At 34.9% G+C, this 13,768-nt stretch overlaps 1 protein-coding gene across 1 annotated transcript; it reads right to left on the bottom strand.

Moving 5' to 3' along the window:
- Positions 1–873: 873 nt before the first annotated feature.
- Positions 874–2,779, bottom strand: LOC131072885 (cytochrome P450 71AU50-like). Its single transcript, XM_058009180.2, has 2 exons — positions 1,853–2,779; positions 874–1,714 (listed from the first exon to the last, which is right to left on the bottom strand). Exons 1-2 carry the CDS (start codon positions 2,030–2,032, stop codon positions 1,190–1,192), a joined length of 705 nt encoding a protein of 234 aa, XP_057865163.2. The 5' UTR covers positions 2,033–2,779; the 3' UTR covers positions 874–1,189.
- Positions 2,780–13,768: the final 10,989 nt, after the last annotated feature.

Genomic DNA, 13,768 nt, shown 5'->3' with positions numbered 1-13,768 from the left:
CTCCAACAAATAGTCACATAACATAGGGAAAAAAAACAAGCACACAACATTACAAATTATGGAGCTCCCCCTTGGTGGGATCAAACCCTTCTATACGGTCAGTTCTTACAGAAATCATTGAAAAAGACTTGTTTAATAGTAAAAAACAACATCACAATCGCACCACCTAAACAACAACCTAATTGTCCATGATGAGATTCTAGTTTTCGACTAGTCTTTTCATTTGCTCCTACCATGCACCTTGGTTCGGCATGACACTTGTTTTCCCTTAGATTAAAAGATTTTTAAATTTTAATTTATTCTGAAATCCTATACTTTTTAATTGTATCAGAGCTTACATATAAAATTGAAAATAGTAAAATAGTAAAAGACATTCCAACATAGGAAGGAAGAAACTTCTTTTAATAATATGTAAATATTTATTCTTTAATTTTATTTACTAAATGAACAACAAGAGGTAGGGCGTCACCTAATTTCTTTACACATAAACCTAGAGGACCTAACCTAACCTTTCACATTAGTGTGCAATTACAATGACAAGATGATTGACTATATGTCTATACTAGTAGTTAACCAATAATAAGAGGTAGAACCTTCATGCAATTACAATAATTTTATTTACTAAGTCGATAGTAAGAAGGAAGGCCTCACCTCTCTCCACATAAACATGGAGGTCCTCACCTAACCTTCCACATGAACATGCAATTACAATAGCAAGATAATTATGACACTTGTTTCTCACTAGATTAAAAGATTTTTAAATTTTAATTTAAAGAAAGAAACTTCTATTAATATTATTTAAATATTCATTCCTTAATTTTATTTAGTAAACCACAAACAAGAGAGAGCCTCATCTAAGTTTCCACATAAATATTGAGGGTCTAATCAAACTTTTCACATAAACATACAATTACAATGACAAGATGGCTGACTATATGTCTATATAGTAATTCACCTAACCTTTAACATAAACATACAATTACAATGACGAGATGACTGATTATATGGATGACTGACTGATAGTTAATCAACAAGAAGAGACAGAACCTTCACACAATTAAATAGCAATCAGTAGTTTTTCTCCCAACTGTACATCCAACCTTATGATGGGTTGTCAGTCGTGAGCTTCCAGGAGGGAAAAGCAGAGATAGGAAACTTCTTTGGTAGGGTCAATCCAAATGTTTCCTCCCTATCCAAATCGCCCTCTCACATTCCAATGAAAGCAATGTATGAGCTGAGCCACAACCAAGTAAACAGAAGAAAACCCCATGTAAATCCCAGGGCATCCTCTCCTTCCTGTTCCGAAAGAGAACAATTCGAAGTGGTGGCCATTCACATCTATGCTTGAGCCAATAAATCTCTCGGGCTTGAATTCTAAAGGATCTTCCCAAACTCTTTCATCCCTTCCGATTGCCCAAACATTCACAAAGAACCTTGTTTTTGGTGGAATGTAGTATCCTCCAACATTGCAACCCTGGGTGGACTCGTGTGCCATGAGCAAGGGCGCTGGTGCATGTAGTCGAAGAGTTTCCTTCACCAAACATCGCAAGTAGTCTAAGCTTACCAGATCACTCTCTCTTACTATACGATCTCTTCCAACCTTTAATTCAATCTCCTCTTGTGCCCTTGACATTGCTTGAGGGTTTCTCAACAGCTCAGTCATTGCCCATTCTAAAGTTGTGGTAGATGTCTCTACTCCAGCAATTAACATATCCTGCGATAGAATTGAACTCGGTTTGTTAGTGAGGTCTAAGCAGAAATTTGGCAATTGGGTATTAGCGAAATGAATAGTTCCACAATTTGACAATTCTAAAGAGCTAGTAGTTTCTGAGGGTCCATGACAATTACTGACCGTGATGATTGCTTTGATGTGAAGCCAAGAGACTTGTATCTCCGCACTTCCGATCTCAGCCATGTTCAGCATCACGTCCACAATGTCCGGTTTTTCCGACTTTTTTACCCTTCTTCGCTCAATGTGCTCATCGATGAGCTTGTCAGCAAACTCATCGAATACCTTATTGATAGGCTGCATGCGGCGGCAGTAGCCTCCCTAATCGAGAAAAGCAAGAGAGGGAATGAAGTCTCCTGGAACAATTATTCCCGTCAGATGCATAATCTCAGCCACCATCTGTGAAAACCCCTGCCCTCCGCTCAGTTGATGGTCGGAGTAACTTCTCCCTGCAAACATTCTGCACACAATATTGAGTAAGACAGAAAAGATGTGCTTCCTGAGATCGACAAGGCGCACGCCGTGCTGGCTCTCCTCCCACACAGATCTGACCATGGCGGACACCTCTTCCTCCCTCACCCACCTGAATGACTCCGTTCTCTTCGGTGTCAGCAATTCGATTGTGCACAGCTTTCTCATCTGCCACCACTACTCTCCGTAAGGGGATTGCGCCACGTCTCTGCGCTCGTAGGTCATGTACTTGCCCGCCGATGTAGGGGCCTGTTGGCGAAGATCAAATCATGGGTTTTAAGAAACTCTTTGGCCATTGCATGAGAAGAGACCACCACCGTGGGCACCGAGCCCAGGCGTAGGAACATGACGGGTTCGTACTTGGTTGCCAGCTTAGCCAAAGCTTTGTGAGGAAGACTTCCCAAAAGATGGAGATTGCCTACCACCGGCCATGGCCGTGGCCCTGGTGGCAATCCCAACTCTCCCTTGTCGCTCTTTCTCTTATTTTTTGTGATAAATCTGTATATTATCCAGAGGAAGATGAGTGAAAAACCCAACTGCATTACAGGGGGATTAAGCCACGCCATAATTGGGTAGCCTGACTTACAGATACTTGATCTATGTATTTAAAGCAGCTTGTCGTGAAATTGTCTAACCGTGGTTAACAAGTTTTACTTTACTGTGGAATATATTTCCTGATCAGATTTTTTTTCGATTGTGATAAAGACTGTTTCTAGAATGGTTTTTGGGTTGAATTATTGTACATCAATTTGTTCAGTTGAATATTAATGTTGGCTTTTTAGCACCAAAAAAATAGGTAGGATTGAATGAGTAAGCTCTCCCTGTAATCGGTCGGCCATCGTCCAAAGTAAAAGGCATTAAAGCCGAGCGTGAAGCGTGGCATCTGATGCGTCTTTCGCGGGTGCATAAATTCGAAGCAATTAAAACTGTTCAGTTTGAAACGCCATTTCCGACGGGACATCTATGTCTTCTAGATTTCAGTCCTTTCAATTTCGTGTACTCTCAAGGTCACGATGCCCTATTTTGAGACTTATAAGCTAGCAATCACATCTTGGTGTGTAATAGATATATCAACTAGCAATCGCACCTTAGTGTGCAATAGGTACGTTGAAGAGATATGGAAGACATTTTTTCAAACATTTGTAGTCCATGAGTTCAATTGGTAGGTCATATAGTGAATGGTGGCATTTGCACAAAGGAGGTCTGAATGGAGAAGCAATAGCTTTGAAACAATTATACATCCACTTATAGGTATCCAAACACAACTAAAACAAAACCTTTGAATCAGGAATATAATCAAGATCCATCACCAAAAGGCTCATGTTTTGTTTACAAATCAAACAAACCAAAATATTGAAAAAAAAACTTAATATAATTAATATTTCTAAAACTAATTATTTATATATTGTAATACAATAATTACTAAAATAAAGTCCAAGGGGTTGAGCTTAACTGGTTAAAACATTGGGTTCTCACTTTGGAGACCCAAGTTCAATTCCCAATAGGGACATCTAAAGTGGAATTCTAAGTTGTGACTCTTGGCCTTCCATAATGGGGAAGGTCATGGGTCAATCTAATCAAACATAATAATAATAATATTGAGGCTTCAGCGTATTACCTATCAAAAAAATAAAATAATAATTACTAAAATAAATAAATAAAAAAAATAAAAAAGTTTTAAATATATAATTTATTATTTATATATTATATTTATTATATATTCTTGTATATTAATGATTAAATTTTTAAAAAATATTTATATATACCAATTTTTTAAATTTTGTTTCAATAAAAACTTAAATTTAATAATTATTTATACCTTAACTTTATTATTTTTTATATATAATAAATAAAATAAAATAAAAATCAATTAAATTTTTTTAAGTAAAAGGAATTTATTTTTAATATGAACTATTTGTTTTTGACAGTAAGGGTTACGTGCCCATGTTATCCGATTAGGCATTAAATACCCATTATATAGCATCTTGATATTTGCAAAATAAACTTATTGGTAAGAATGAACTATGAAGTGAAAAACATGAAAAACATGAGGCCCGCAAGGAACATGGTGAATATTTTTCTTGTTCTTGTGGATTGTGGTAGGTAGTTGTCATAGCGGTGAATCGGAAGAAAAAAATCAAAGTAAATTAAAATTTGAACATCTAATGGTTCAAAATTTTGAAATCGTCTTACATTCTTCTGTTGTGCTATTAGCCATTGATTTTTGCAATCAGGCATGTCCATTTCATACTAGAAATCGCCAAAGAATATATAAAAGCCAATTACAAGGAATTAAATAATGTATTAAGATAAGTTGAATCGGTAAGCAAGAAAAGTGAATATAGGGGTAGAGAGGGAGATAGAGGTAGACATGAAAATAGAGAAAGAGAGGAAGAGGGAAACAAATAAATAGAGAGATAGAGAGGGAGATATAATGAGGAAAAGATAGAGAAATATAGAGGATGGGGGAGAGGAGAGATGGTCAAATAAAGATAGATATATAAGGAGATATATCAAGGGGCAATATATAGAGAAAAAATAAAGAGAAGTAGAGATGGAGAGTAGGGAGTGAGAAACACGGGAGATAAAGAGAGGTGGAGAGAAAGATAGAGATATATTGGAAGAGAAATAGAGAGGTAGAGGTAGAGGAATAGGGAAATAGATAACAAGATAGTGAGATAGAGATGTAAAGACACACAGAGATAATGGTAGAGAGGCATGGATAAAAGGAGATAGAGAGGGAGATATATGGAGAAAGAGAGAGGGGGGAGAGAGTGAGAGAGTGGTAAAGAGATAGAGATAGCGAGGAAGATGGAGATGGATAGGATTACATGGAGAGAAGAGTAGGGAGAGATAAAGATAGAGGAGAGAGGGATAGATACAGATGATATATATATATATATATATAAAGAGAGAGAGAGAGAGAAAGATAACCAGAGAGAGAGATAAATATAGAGATAGGTAGTGATATATATAGAGAGAGAGAGGAAGATAGGGGAAGATATATAGGGGTGGAGAGAGATGAAGAGATAACCACACACACACACACACACACACACACACACACACACACAGAGATAAATATAGAGATAGGTAGTGATATATATATAGAGAGAGAGGAAGATAGGGGAAGATATATAGGGGTGGAGAGAGATGAAGAGATAACCAGAGAGAGAGAGAGAGGGGGGGGGAGGAAGGTAGACGTTAGGTCCCGAAGGCAACTGAGAGGGAGGGTGAATCAGTCAAGACTAATATTATTTAAACCAAAATAACTTAACCAAATTATTACTTAATACCGGTGAACCAGTCTGTTATACCGGTGGACAGTTTTAACAGATAAATGTAATAACGACAAAGAATAATGCATGAAACAAAAAGACAAAGTCATCCACAACACATAACACCAATATTTGTACATGGAAACCCTGTAAGGGGAAAAACCACGGTGGGAAACCTTACCCACAATCAGATGATACTACTACAGATAGTAAGTGTACATAAATGGGGTCTGCACATGTAGGAAGGCCAAGCACCTAGAGCTCACTTCTCAATCACAAATGGGAGTCACGCTGACTACAATTGGATGGTTAAATCCAATATGAATGTACTGCCAAAGTAGCATCTTCATATGCTTGATTCAATACCGATGTAGTTCTAATATGCTTTCACAAAAACCTAGATTCACCTTCAAATGATGTCTGCATGTATAGCTCTGCTTAATCTCACATATACCTTCCCTCAAATTTATTTTGCATTCCACACATGATCTTTACAAATAAGATCTTACATTTATACCATAACTTAAGACCAATTTTAGTAGGTTGGCTCTACAAGATATTACAATAAAATTATTAACAAATAATACAATATTTGATGCAATAACCGATTCAACATGTCGGCTTAATGCATTTACAACAATAATTAATCATCTCCATAGCATGCCATGCTGATCTGGAAAAGATAAACCTGTCGGTGCATAACCTGGACCTATTTATCGGTAACAACAAATATGCAAATATGAATATGCCAATAACCTATTCTCCAAGTTAAGATTTCCAATCGATGTCTTCGACATTACCAAGTGTTTTCTATGCTATTCCAAGTGTCGGTGATCATTATATCCTGTCGGTGTGCCATATACCGGTGACTATGCAAAAGTCACTTGCTTGCCGGTGAATGTTTCTAGATCTCCAAAGTACTAGAGTTTTAATAGGTGTTGACATCAATGACAAAACCATACCAAAATACCAACAATCTCCCCCTTTGGCATTGACGGCAACACAAGATGGAAAAACCATCAAAGTGCCAAAACAGAAATGTCAAATACCAAAGTACCAATAAAGGTCAACAATCTCTCCCCCTGAGAGTAACATGAGTTTCCTTGTGTACCATACTAAAAGATAATGTGTTTTTCCATATATATCACTCCCCCTTTGACATCAAATGCCAAAGTTACAACAAAACCAAGTTCATATACAAAATACCAATATACCAACTACTCCCCCTGTGATGTAGCTTCCTCATCAAAGCCGGAGTAAAAGATTTCTTTGTGAATTCTGTCGATTGATGACAAGTATCAACTCTCTAAGTATATACTGGTGGGGGTATGACCCCAAGATGTTCTCTAAGATATTCAAAAGTCCCCTTAAGCAAAGGTTTAGTGAAAAAATATGCAAGTTGTTCTTTAGTATTCACATAAACCAGTTTTATTTCTTTTGCTTCCACATTATCCCTTAGAAAATTCAGTTTGATTGAAACATGTTTTGTTTTAGAATGTAATATTGGATTCTTAGATATATCAATTGTTGTTGTGTTGTCACAATCAATAGTTATAGGTTCCTTGCATTTTACCTTTAAATCTTTCAACATTTGTTTAAGCCATAGTACCTGTGTATAGTTAGTTGCTGCTACAACATATTCTGATTTCGTTGTTGATAAAGATGTACAACCTTGTTTCTTACTCAACCAAGAAACTAATCTACTTCCAAGAAAAAATGCTTTGCCGGTGGTGCTTTTTCTATCATCAATATCTCCTGCCCAATTTGCATCTGTGTATGCACATAAGTCAAAGTTTTCATCTCTAGGATACCATAATCCAAGATTTGTAGTGCCTTATAAGTACCGAAAAATCCTTTTTACTACTGATTCATGATTTTCTCTAGGATTACTCTGAAATCTTGAAACAATACATACTGCATTCATAATATCAGGTCTTGTTTGTGTCAAATACAATAAACCTTCTATCATAGATTTGTACCCTGTTGGATTAACAGGTGTAGATTCATCCCTTAAAGATAGATTGTCATTTGTAGTCATAGGTGTGCTTATTAGTTTAGAGTTTTCCATCCCAAATTTCTTAAGTAACTCTTTTAAGTATTTTGATTGACTCAAGAATATACCTTTATTAGTCTGAGATATCTGCAATCCTAAAAAGAATCTTATTTCACCAATCATAGACATTTCAAATTCTTGTTGCATTTTAATAGACAAGTCTTTACACAATCCATCTTCTCCTCCAAAGACTATATCATCAACAAAAACTTCTATAGCCAAGATGTCATCATTAGTCACTTTATAGTATAGATTACTGTCAGCATTACCTTTAGAAAAATCAATCTTCAAAAGATACTTATCTAGTCTTGCATACCAAGCTCTTGGAGCTTGCTTCAATCCATACAAAGCTTTCCTTAACTTGCAAACCATATCTTTGTTATCTGTCAAGGAAAATCCATCAGGTTGTTCAATGTAAACTTCCTCTTCAAGATCTCCATTCAGAAATGCATATTTAATATCCATTTGATATACTTTGTAGTTCTTGTGTGCTGCAAAGGCCAAAAATAATCTAACTACCTCAATTCTAGCTACTGGTGCAAAGGTTTCATTATAGTCAACTCCTTCTTTTTGGGAATATCCCTTACACACTAGTCTTGCTTTATTTCTGATAACCTTACCATCTTCATTAAGTTTATTTCTGAATACCCATTTTATTCCAATTACATTTTTATCTTTAGGTTGGGGAACTAATGTCCAAGTGTTATTTTTCTTAATTTGTTCTAATTCTTCTTCCATATCTTTAGTCCAATATTTATCTTCACATGCCTCATTAATTGATGATGGTTCAATTTGAGAAATAAGACATACCTCTTCATTTGCCAATCTTCCTCTTGTCATAACTCCTTTGTACTTGTTTCCAATTATTTGATCTTCAGAATGATTCAATCTTACATACTGGGGTGTCTTTGTTTGTTGTTGTTCCTCAGTCACAGTGGAATTTTCAGATGATATCGGTGTAACTGGATCTTCACTCTGTACTAATGGATTAGATGTAGGTTCATTTGTTAGAATTTCTATTGCCAGTTCAGAATCTATATACCTTGAAGTTCCTCTGAATTGTTCATCAATCTTTACATTTGTACTCTCAACAATTTTCTGCAATCTTTTGTTAAAACATCTATATGCTTTACTCTTAGATGAATAACCAAGAAATATTCCTTCATCACTTCTAGGATGAAATTTCCCAATGTATTCATCTCTTCTAATGTAACATTTGCTTCCAAATATTCTAAAATATTTAAGAGTAGGAGTAATACCAAACCATAATTCATGAGGGGTCTTACCAATTTCACCTTTGATGTGAAATTTGTTGAATGTATAGACCGTTGTACTTACTACCTCTCTCCAATATACATGTGGCTGATTTGCTTTTGATAACATACTTCTAGCTGCATCCAAGATGGGTCTGTTTTTTCTTTCAACAACTCCATTCTGTTGTGGTGTCTAAGGTGCTGATAGCTATCTTCTAATTCCATTCACTTCACAGAATGCATTAAATTCCTTAGATGTAAATTGACCTCCTTGATCTAATCTTAAACATTTGATTTTCTTATCGGTTTCATTTTCCACCATTGCTTTGAACAATTTAAACTTTCCAAGTTCTTCTGATTTTTTTCTGAGAAAAGTAACCCAACACATTCTAGAATAGTCATCAATGATTAGCATGAAATATCTATCACCTTGTAAGCTTTTAGTTCTAGCTGGACCACATAAATCAGTATGAATTAAATCAAGAGCATTATTGGATTTTTCTGGAATACTTTTGAAACTAGCTCTAACTTGTTTTCCAAATTGACATTCCTTACATACTGTATTGTGAGGTTTGACAATTTTAGGTAAATCTCTAACTGCCTTAGTAGTATTGATTTTTACCATGCAATCAAAGTTTACATGACAGAGTCTCTTATGCCATAACCAACTTTCATCAATGTGTGCAATCAAGCATGTCTTTTCATTGTTATTCAAATGAAAGATATTACCTCTAGTCTGATTACCGGTTGCAATTTCTAAACCAGTTCTATTCATGATTTTGCATTTTCCATTTTTGAATTGTAACTGAAATCCTTTCTCAACTAATTGGCCAACACTTAAAAGATTATGTTTTAAACCTTCAACATAGTAGACATTGTCAGTATTATGCTTACCATCAAGAGATATTGAACCCTTACCTTTGATTTGACAAGCTATGTCATCTCCAAATCTCACTAAGCTGCCATTATAATCTTGAAAGTTCAAGAATTTACCTTTATCTCCTGTCATATGATGTGAGCATCCAGAATCAATGATCCATTCATCCTTTACTTCAATTCTAGTTGCCAAGGCCTGCTCTACCGGTTGGATTGTAGGTGTCGGTTGATCTTCTGTTATAGCAACAAAAACCCATCCATTGTCTGTTGGATCTTCATCAGAATCATCAGTCACTCCTTCATCAGCAACATAATAAGATTTGTCTTTATTCTTCTTAAATCTGTATCTCTAATATTCAGGATTAGGCTTGTATGTTCTTCTAGCTTCTTCTCTTAATTTAGCATGTCTATCAAGGCATCTTGAAGCCATATGACCAATCTTATTGCAGTTAAAACATTTAAAGGGTTTTTTACCTTCATACTTACTTCCAACTGGACCTTTAGGCATTTTTCTTGCAAATAGTGCTTCAAGTTCTTCAAGTTCTTTATTTTCTTTCTTGCTTTCCTCAAGTTCTCTTGCATAAAAGGCTTTCCAATCAGATTTGTCAAATGATGATGTAGATGATGTTGATGCTTTGAAGGCTAAATCTGTCTTTATAGTAGCAATAAGACCAAATTCCTCAATTTCAAAAGCTGAAAGTTTTCCAATCAATGTATCCCTAGTTACTGATGTATTAGACATTGTTTTTAATTCATTTATAGCAGTAACCTTCATTTTATATGTTGGTGGCAATCCTCTTAAAACTTTTGAAACAATTTCATCTTCACTTAAGGTGCCTCCACAACATTTAATACCCAAAACAATTTCATTGACTCTTTCCATAAAAGCATAAATCCTTTCCTCTTCTTCCATTTTCAAATTTTCATACCTGACCCGGAAGCTTTCAAGTTTTGCAATTTTGACTATGGAATCTTCATTCAGTGTTTCCAAATGATCCCAAATAGCTTTAGCAACTGATCTATCTGATAATCCCATGATTCGCTGATCTGTCAATGCGCTCAAAAGTGCTTCTCTTGCTTTGCAATCATTTTCTTCATCTTTTGTCAAGTTAGGTGGATTAGGCTGATTGGAAGTAGCAGGAGTATAACCATTCTTTGTAACATCCCAAATGTCCTTTCCAATGCAATTCAGATGTGTCTCCATTCTGATCTTCCATATGCCATAGTTGGTTCCATCAAGTTTAGGACTGTCCTTCCTGAAATAGTTAGTAGACATTGGATCTCCTCAAGTTGTTAAACTTCTGCAAAAGAGGACTAAGCTCTGATACCAATTGTTAGGTCCTGGAGGCAACTGAGAGGGGGGGGTGAATCAGTTGACTAATATTATTTAAACCAAAACAACTTAACCAAATTATTAGTTAATACCAATGAACTAGTCTGTTATACCGGTTGACAGTTTTAACAAATATATGTAATACCGGCAAAGAATAATGCATGAAACAAAAAGACAAAGTCATCCACAACACATAACACCAATATTTGTACGTGGAAACCCTATAAGGGTAAAAACCATGGTGGGAGACCTTAGCCACAATCAGATGATACTACTGTAGATAGTAAATGTACATAAATGGGGTCTGCACATGTAGAAAGGCCAAGCGCCTAGAGCTCACTGCTCAATCACAAATGGGAGTCACACTGACTACAATTGGATGGTTAAATCCAATAGAAATGTACTGCTCAAAGTAGCATCTTCATATACTTGATTCAGTACCAGTGTAGTTCTGATATGCTTTCACAAAAACCTAGCTTCACCTTCAAATGATGTCTGCACGTATAGCTCTGCTTAATCTCGCGTATACCTTCCCTCAAATTTATTTCGCATTCCACACATGATCTTTACAAATAAGATCTTACATTTATACCATAACCTAAGACTAATTTTAGTAGGTCGGCTCTACAAGATATTACAATAAATCATTTACAAAAAATACAATATCCGATGCAATAACTGATTCAACATGTTGGCTTAATGCATTTACAACAATAATTAATCATCTCCATAGAGTGTCGTGCTGATCTGGAAAAGATAAACTTGCCGGTGCATAACCTGGACCTATTTGCCGGTAACAACAAATATGCCAATAACCTATTCTCCAAGTTAAGATGTCCAATCGATGTCTTCAACATTACCGAGTGTTTTCCATGCTATTCCAAGTGTTGGTGATCATTATATCCTGTCGGTGTGCCATATACCGGTGACTGTGCAAAAGTCACTTGCTTGCTAGTGAATGTTGCTGGATCTCCAAAGTGCTAGAGTTTTAGTAGGTGTTGACATCAATGACAAAACCATACCAAAATACCAACAGTAGATAGATAGATGATAATTGAACATGAGAGGAAGAGGCAAACAAATAGATAGAAATATAGAGAAAGGTAGAGGGGATATAAAGTTAGAAAGGGGTAGGGAGATAGAGAGGGAGAGATAGATATAGAAGAATAGGGAAAGTGGGAGATAGAGAAAGATATAGAAGATGAGATAGAGTGATAGTAGATAGAGATATAATGTGATATAGAGAGAGGGAGAGGGAGAGAAATAGTGGGACAAATTAATAATTAAAATAAAATAAAATAAATGTAAAGTTTAAACATATCAAAATCTAAAAATAAATATAAATAACAAATTAAAAATTTAATAATAAATCTATTAAATTAATAAATAATTAAAATATATATATTGAAACCTTATTATTTACACATATATTAAAAATAAATTATAATACTTTAAATCTCTCATTTGATTAATATGTATATTTTTATATAATAATTATTAAAATTTTAAAAATGTAAATAATGTTTAAAAAGTTCTAAATATGAAATCAATAACTATTTATATATATTATAAGTAAAATAAATAAATAAAACTAAATTTAAAAAGTTATGTTTTATTAATAAGATAAAGAATTAGTTCAAGTTAGCATAAAAAGTAAAAATGCAGTACGTATCATGCAAGGTTAAAAAGAAAAGGCAAATTCATTTGTATTGTCAAAGCACGTAACGTCTTTAATGTTTATTCTTCACTAATTACGAGAAGCACTCGTCGATGGGAATATCATTAGGTAAAAAAGAAAACGATAAAAATCCAATGAAATGAAGAGCAAGGCAGGCAAACGCTTTTAATGCGAAAAGAGAGAAAACCGGTAGGAAAGATCCAACGACAGTCAACGCCCCAATGGTCTTGCATCCTTTTCCAGTATTGTTGACCATTGGATGTGGAAATCAGCTTGTTTCACTTCATAGTAGGGAACGCCTTCGGCGTAAAAAGGTGTCAAATGTTAATTAGAGAAAATTTTGGTTTATTGTTTTTGCATATATTTATTTAATATATGAGGTCAATTCATAAGTCATTTAGAAAATGATGTTGTTTGTGCAAGAAAATTCTAAACTCAAGAAGATAGTCGGGCTCAATTAGCAATAGACCCATGTTATGTTTGCAATAGGGAGACATGGAGAGAGAGTAGAGAGGGGGATGCAAAGAGAGAAATATAGAGGGGGAGAGAGAGAGAGGTGTAAGAAAATACGAGGAAGAGATGTAGAGATATAGAGGAAGAGAGAGAGTGAGAGAGATATATAGATTAGAGAGATAGACAAACAAAGAGATGCAGAGGTAGAGAGAGAGAGAGAGAGAGAGAGAGAGAGAGCGGGGGGGAGAGGAAATAGGGATATATATATATATATATAATACGAGGAAGAGATGTAGAGATATAGAGGAAGAGAGAGAGTGAGAGAGATAGACAAACAAAGAGATGTAGAGGTATAGAGTGGGAGAGAGAGAGCGGGGGGGAGAGGAAATAGGGATATATATATATATATATATATATATATATATATATATATATATATATATATATATATATATATATATATATATATATAAGAGAGATAGGTAGAGAGAGATATAGATAGAGGGCAATATAGAAAGATATAGGTGGATAGGGAGATAGATAGAGAGTTAGGGAGATAGAATTAGTGAAATATATGGAGAGAGAGAGAGAGAGAGAGAGAGATTTTGTCATCATCAAAATAATCAATATTGACATTATATTAA

The sequence above is a fragment of the Cryptomeria japonica genome, chromosome 11, assembly GCF_030272615.1.
Source record: "Cryptomeria japonica chromosome 11, Sugi_1.0, whole genome shotgun sequence".
Classification (NCBI taxonomy): domain Eukaryota; kingdom Viridiplantae; phylum Streptophyta; class Pinopsida; order Cupressales; family Cupressaceae; genus Cryptomeria; species Cryptomeria japonica.
The sequence above is the reverse complement of the archived record's forward strand: the minus strand, read 5'-3'. Positions and strand labels throughout refer to the sequence as shown.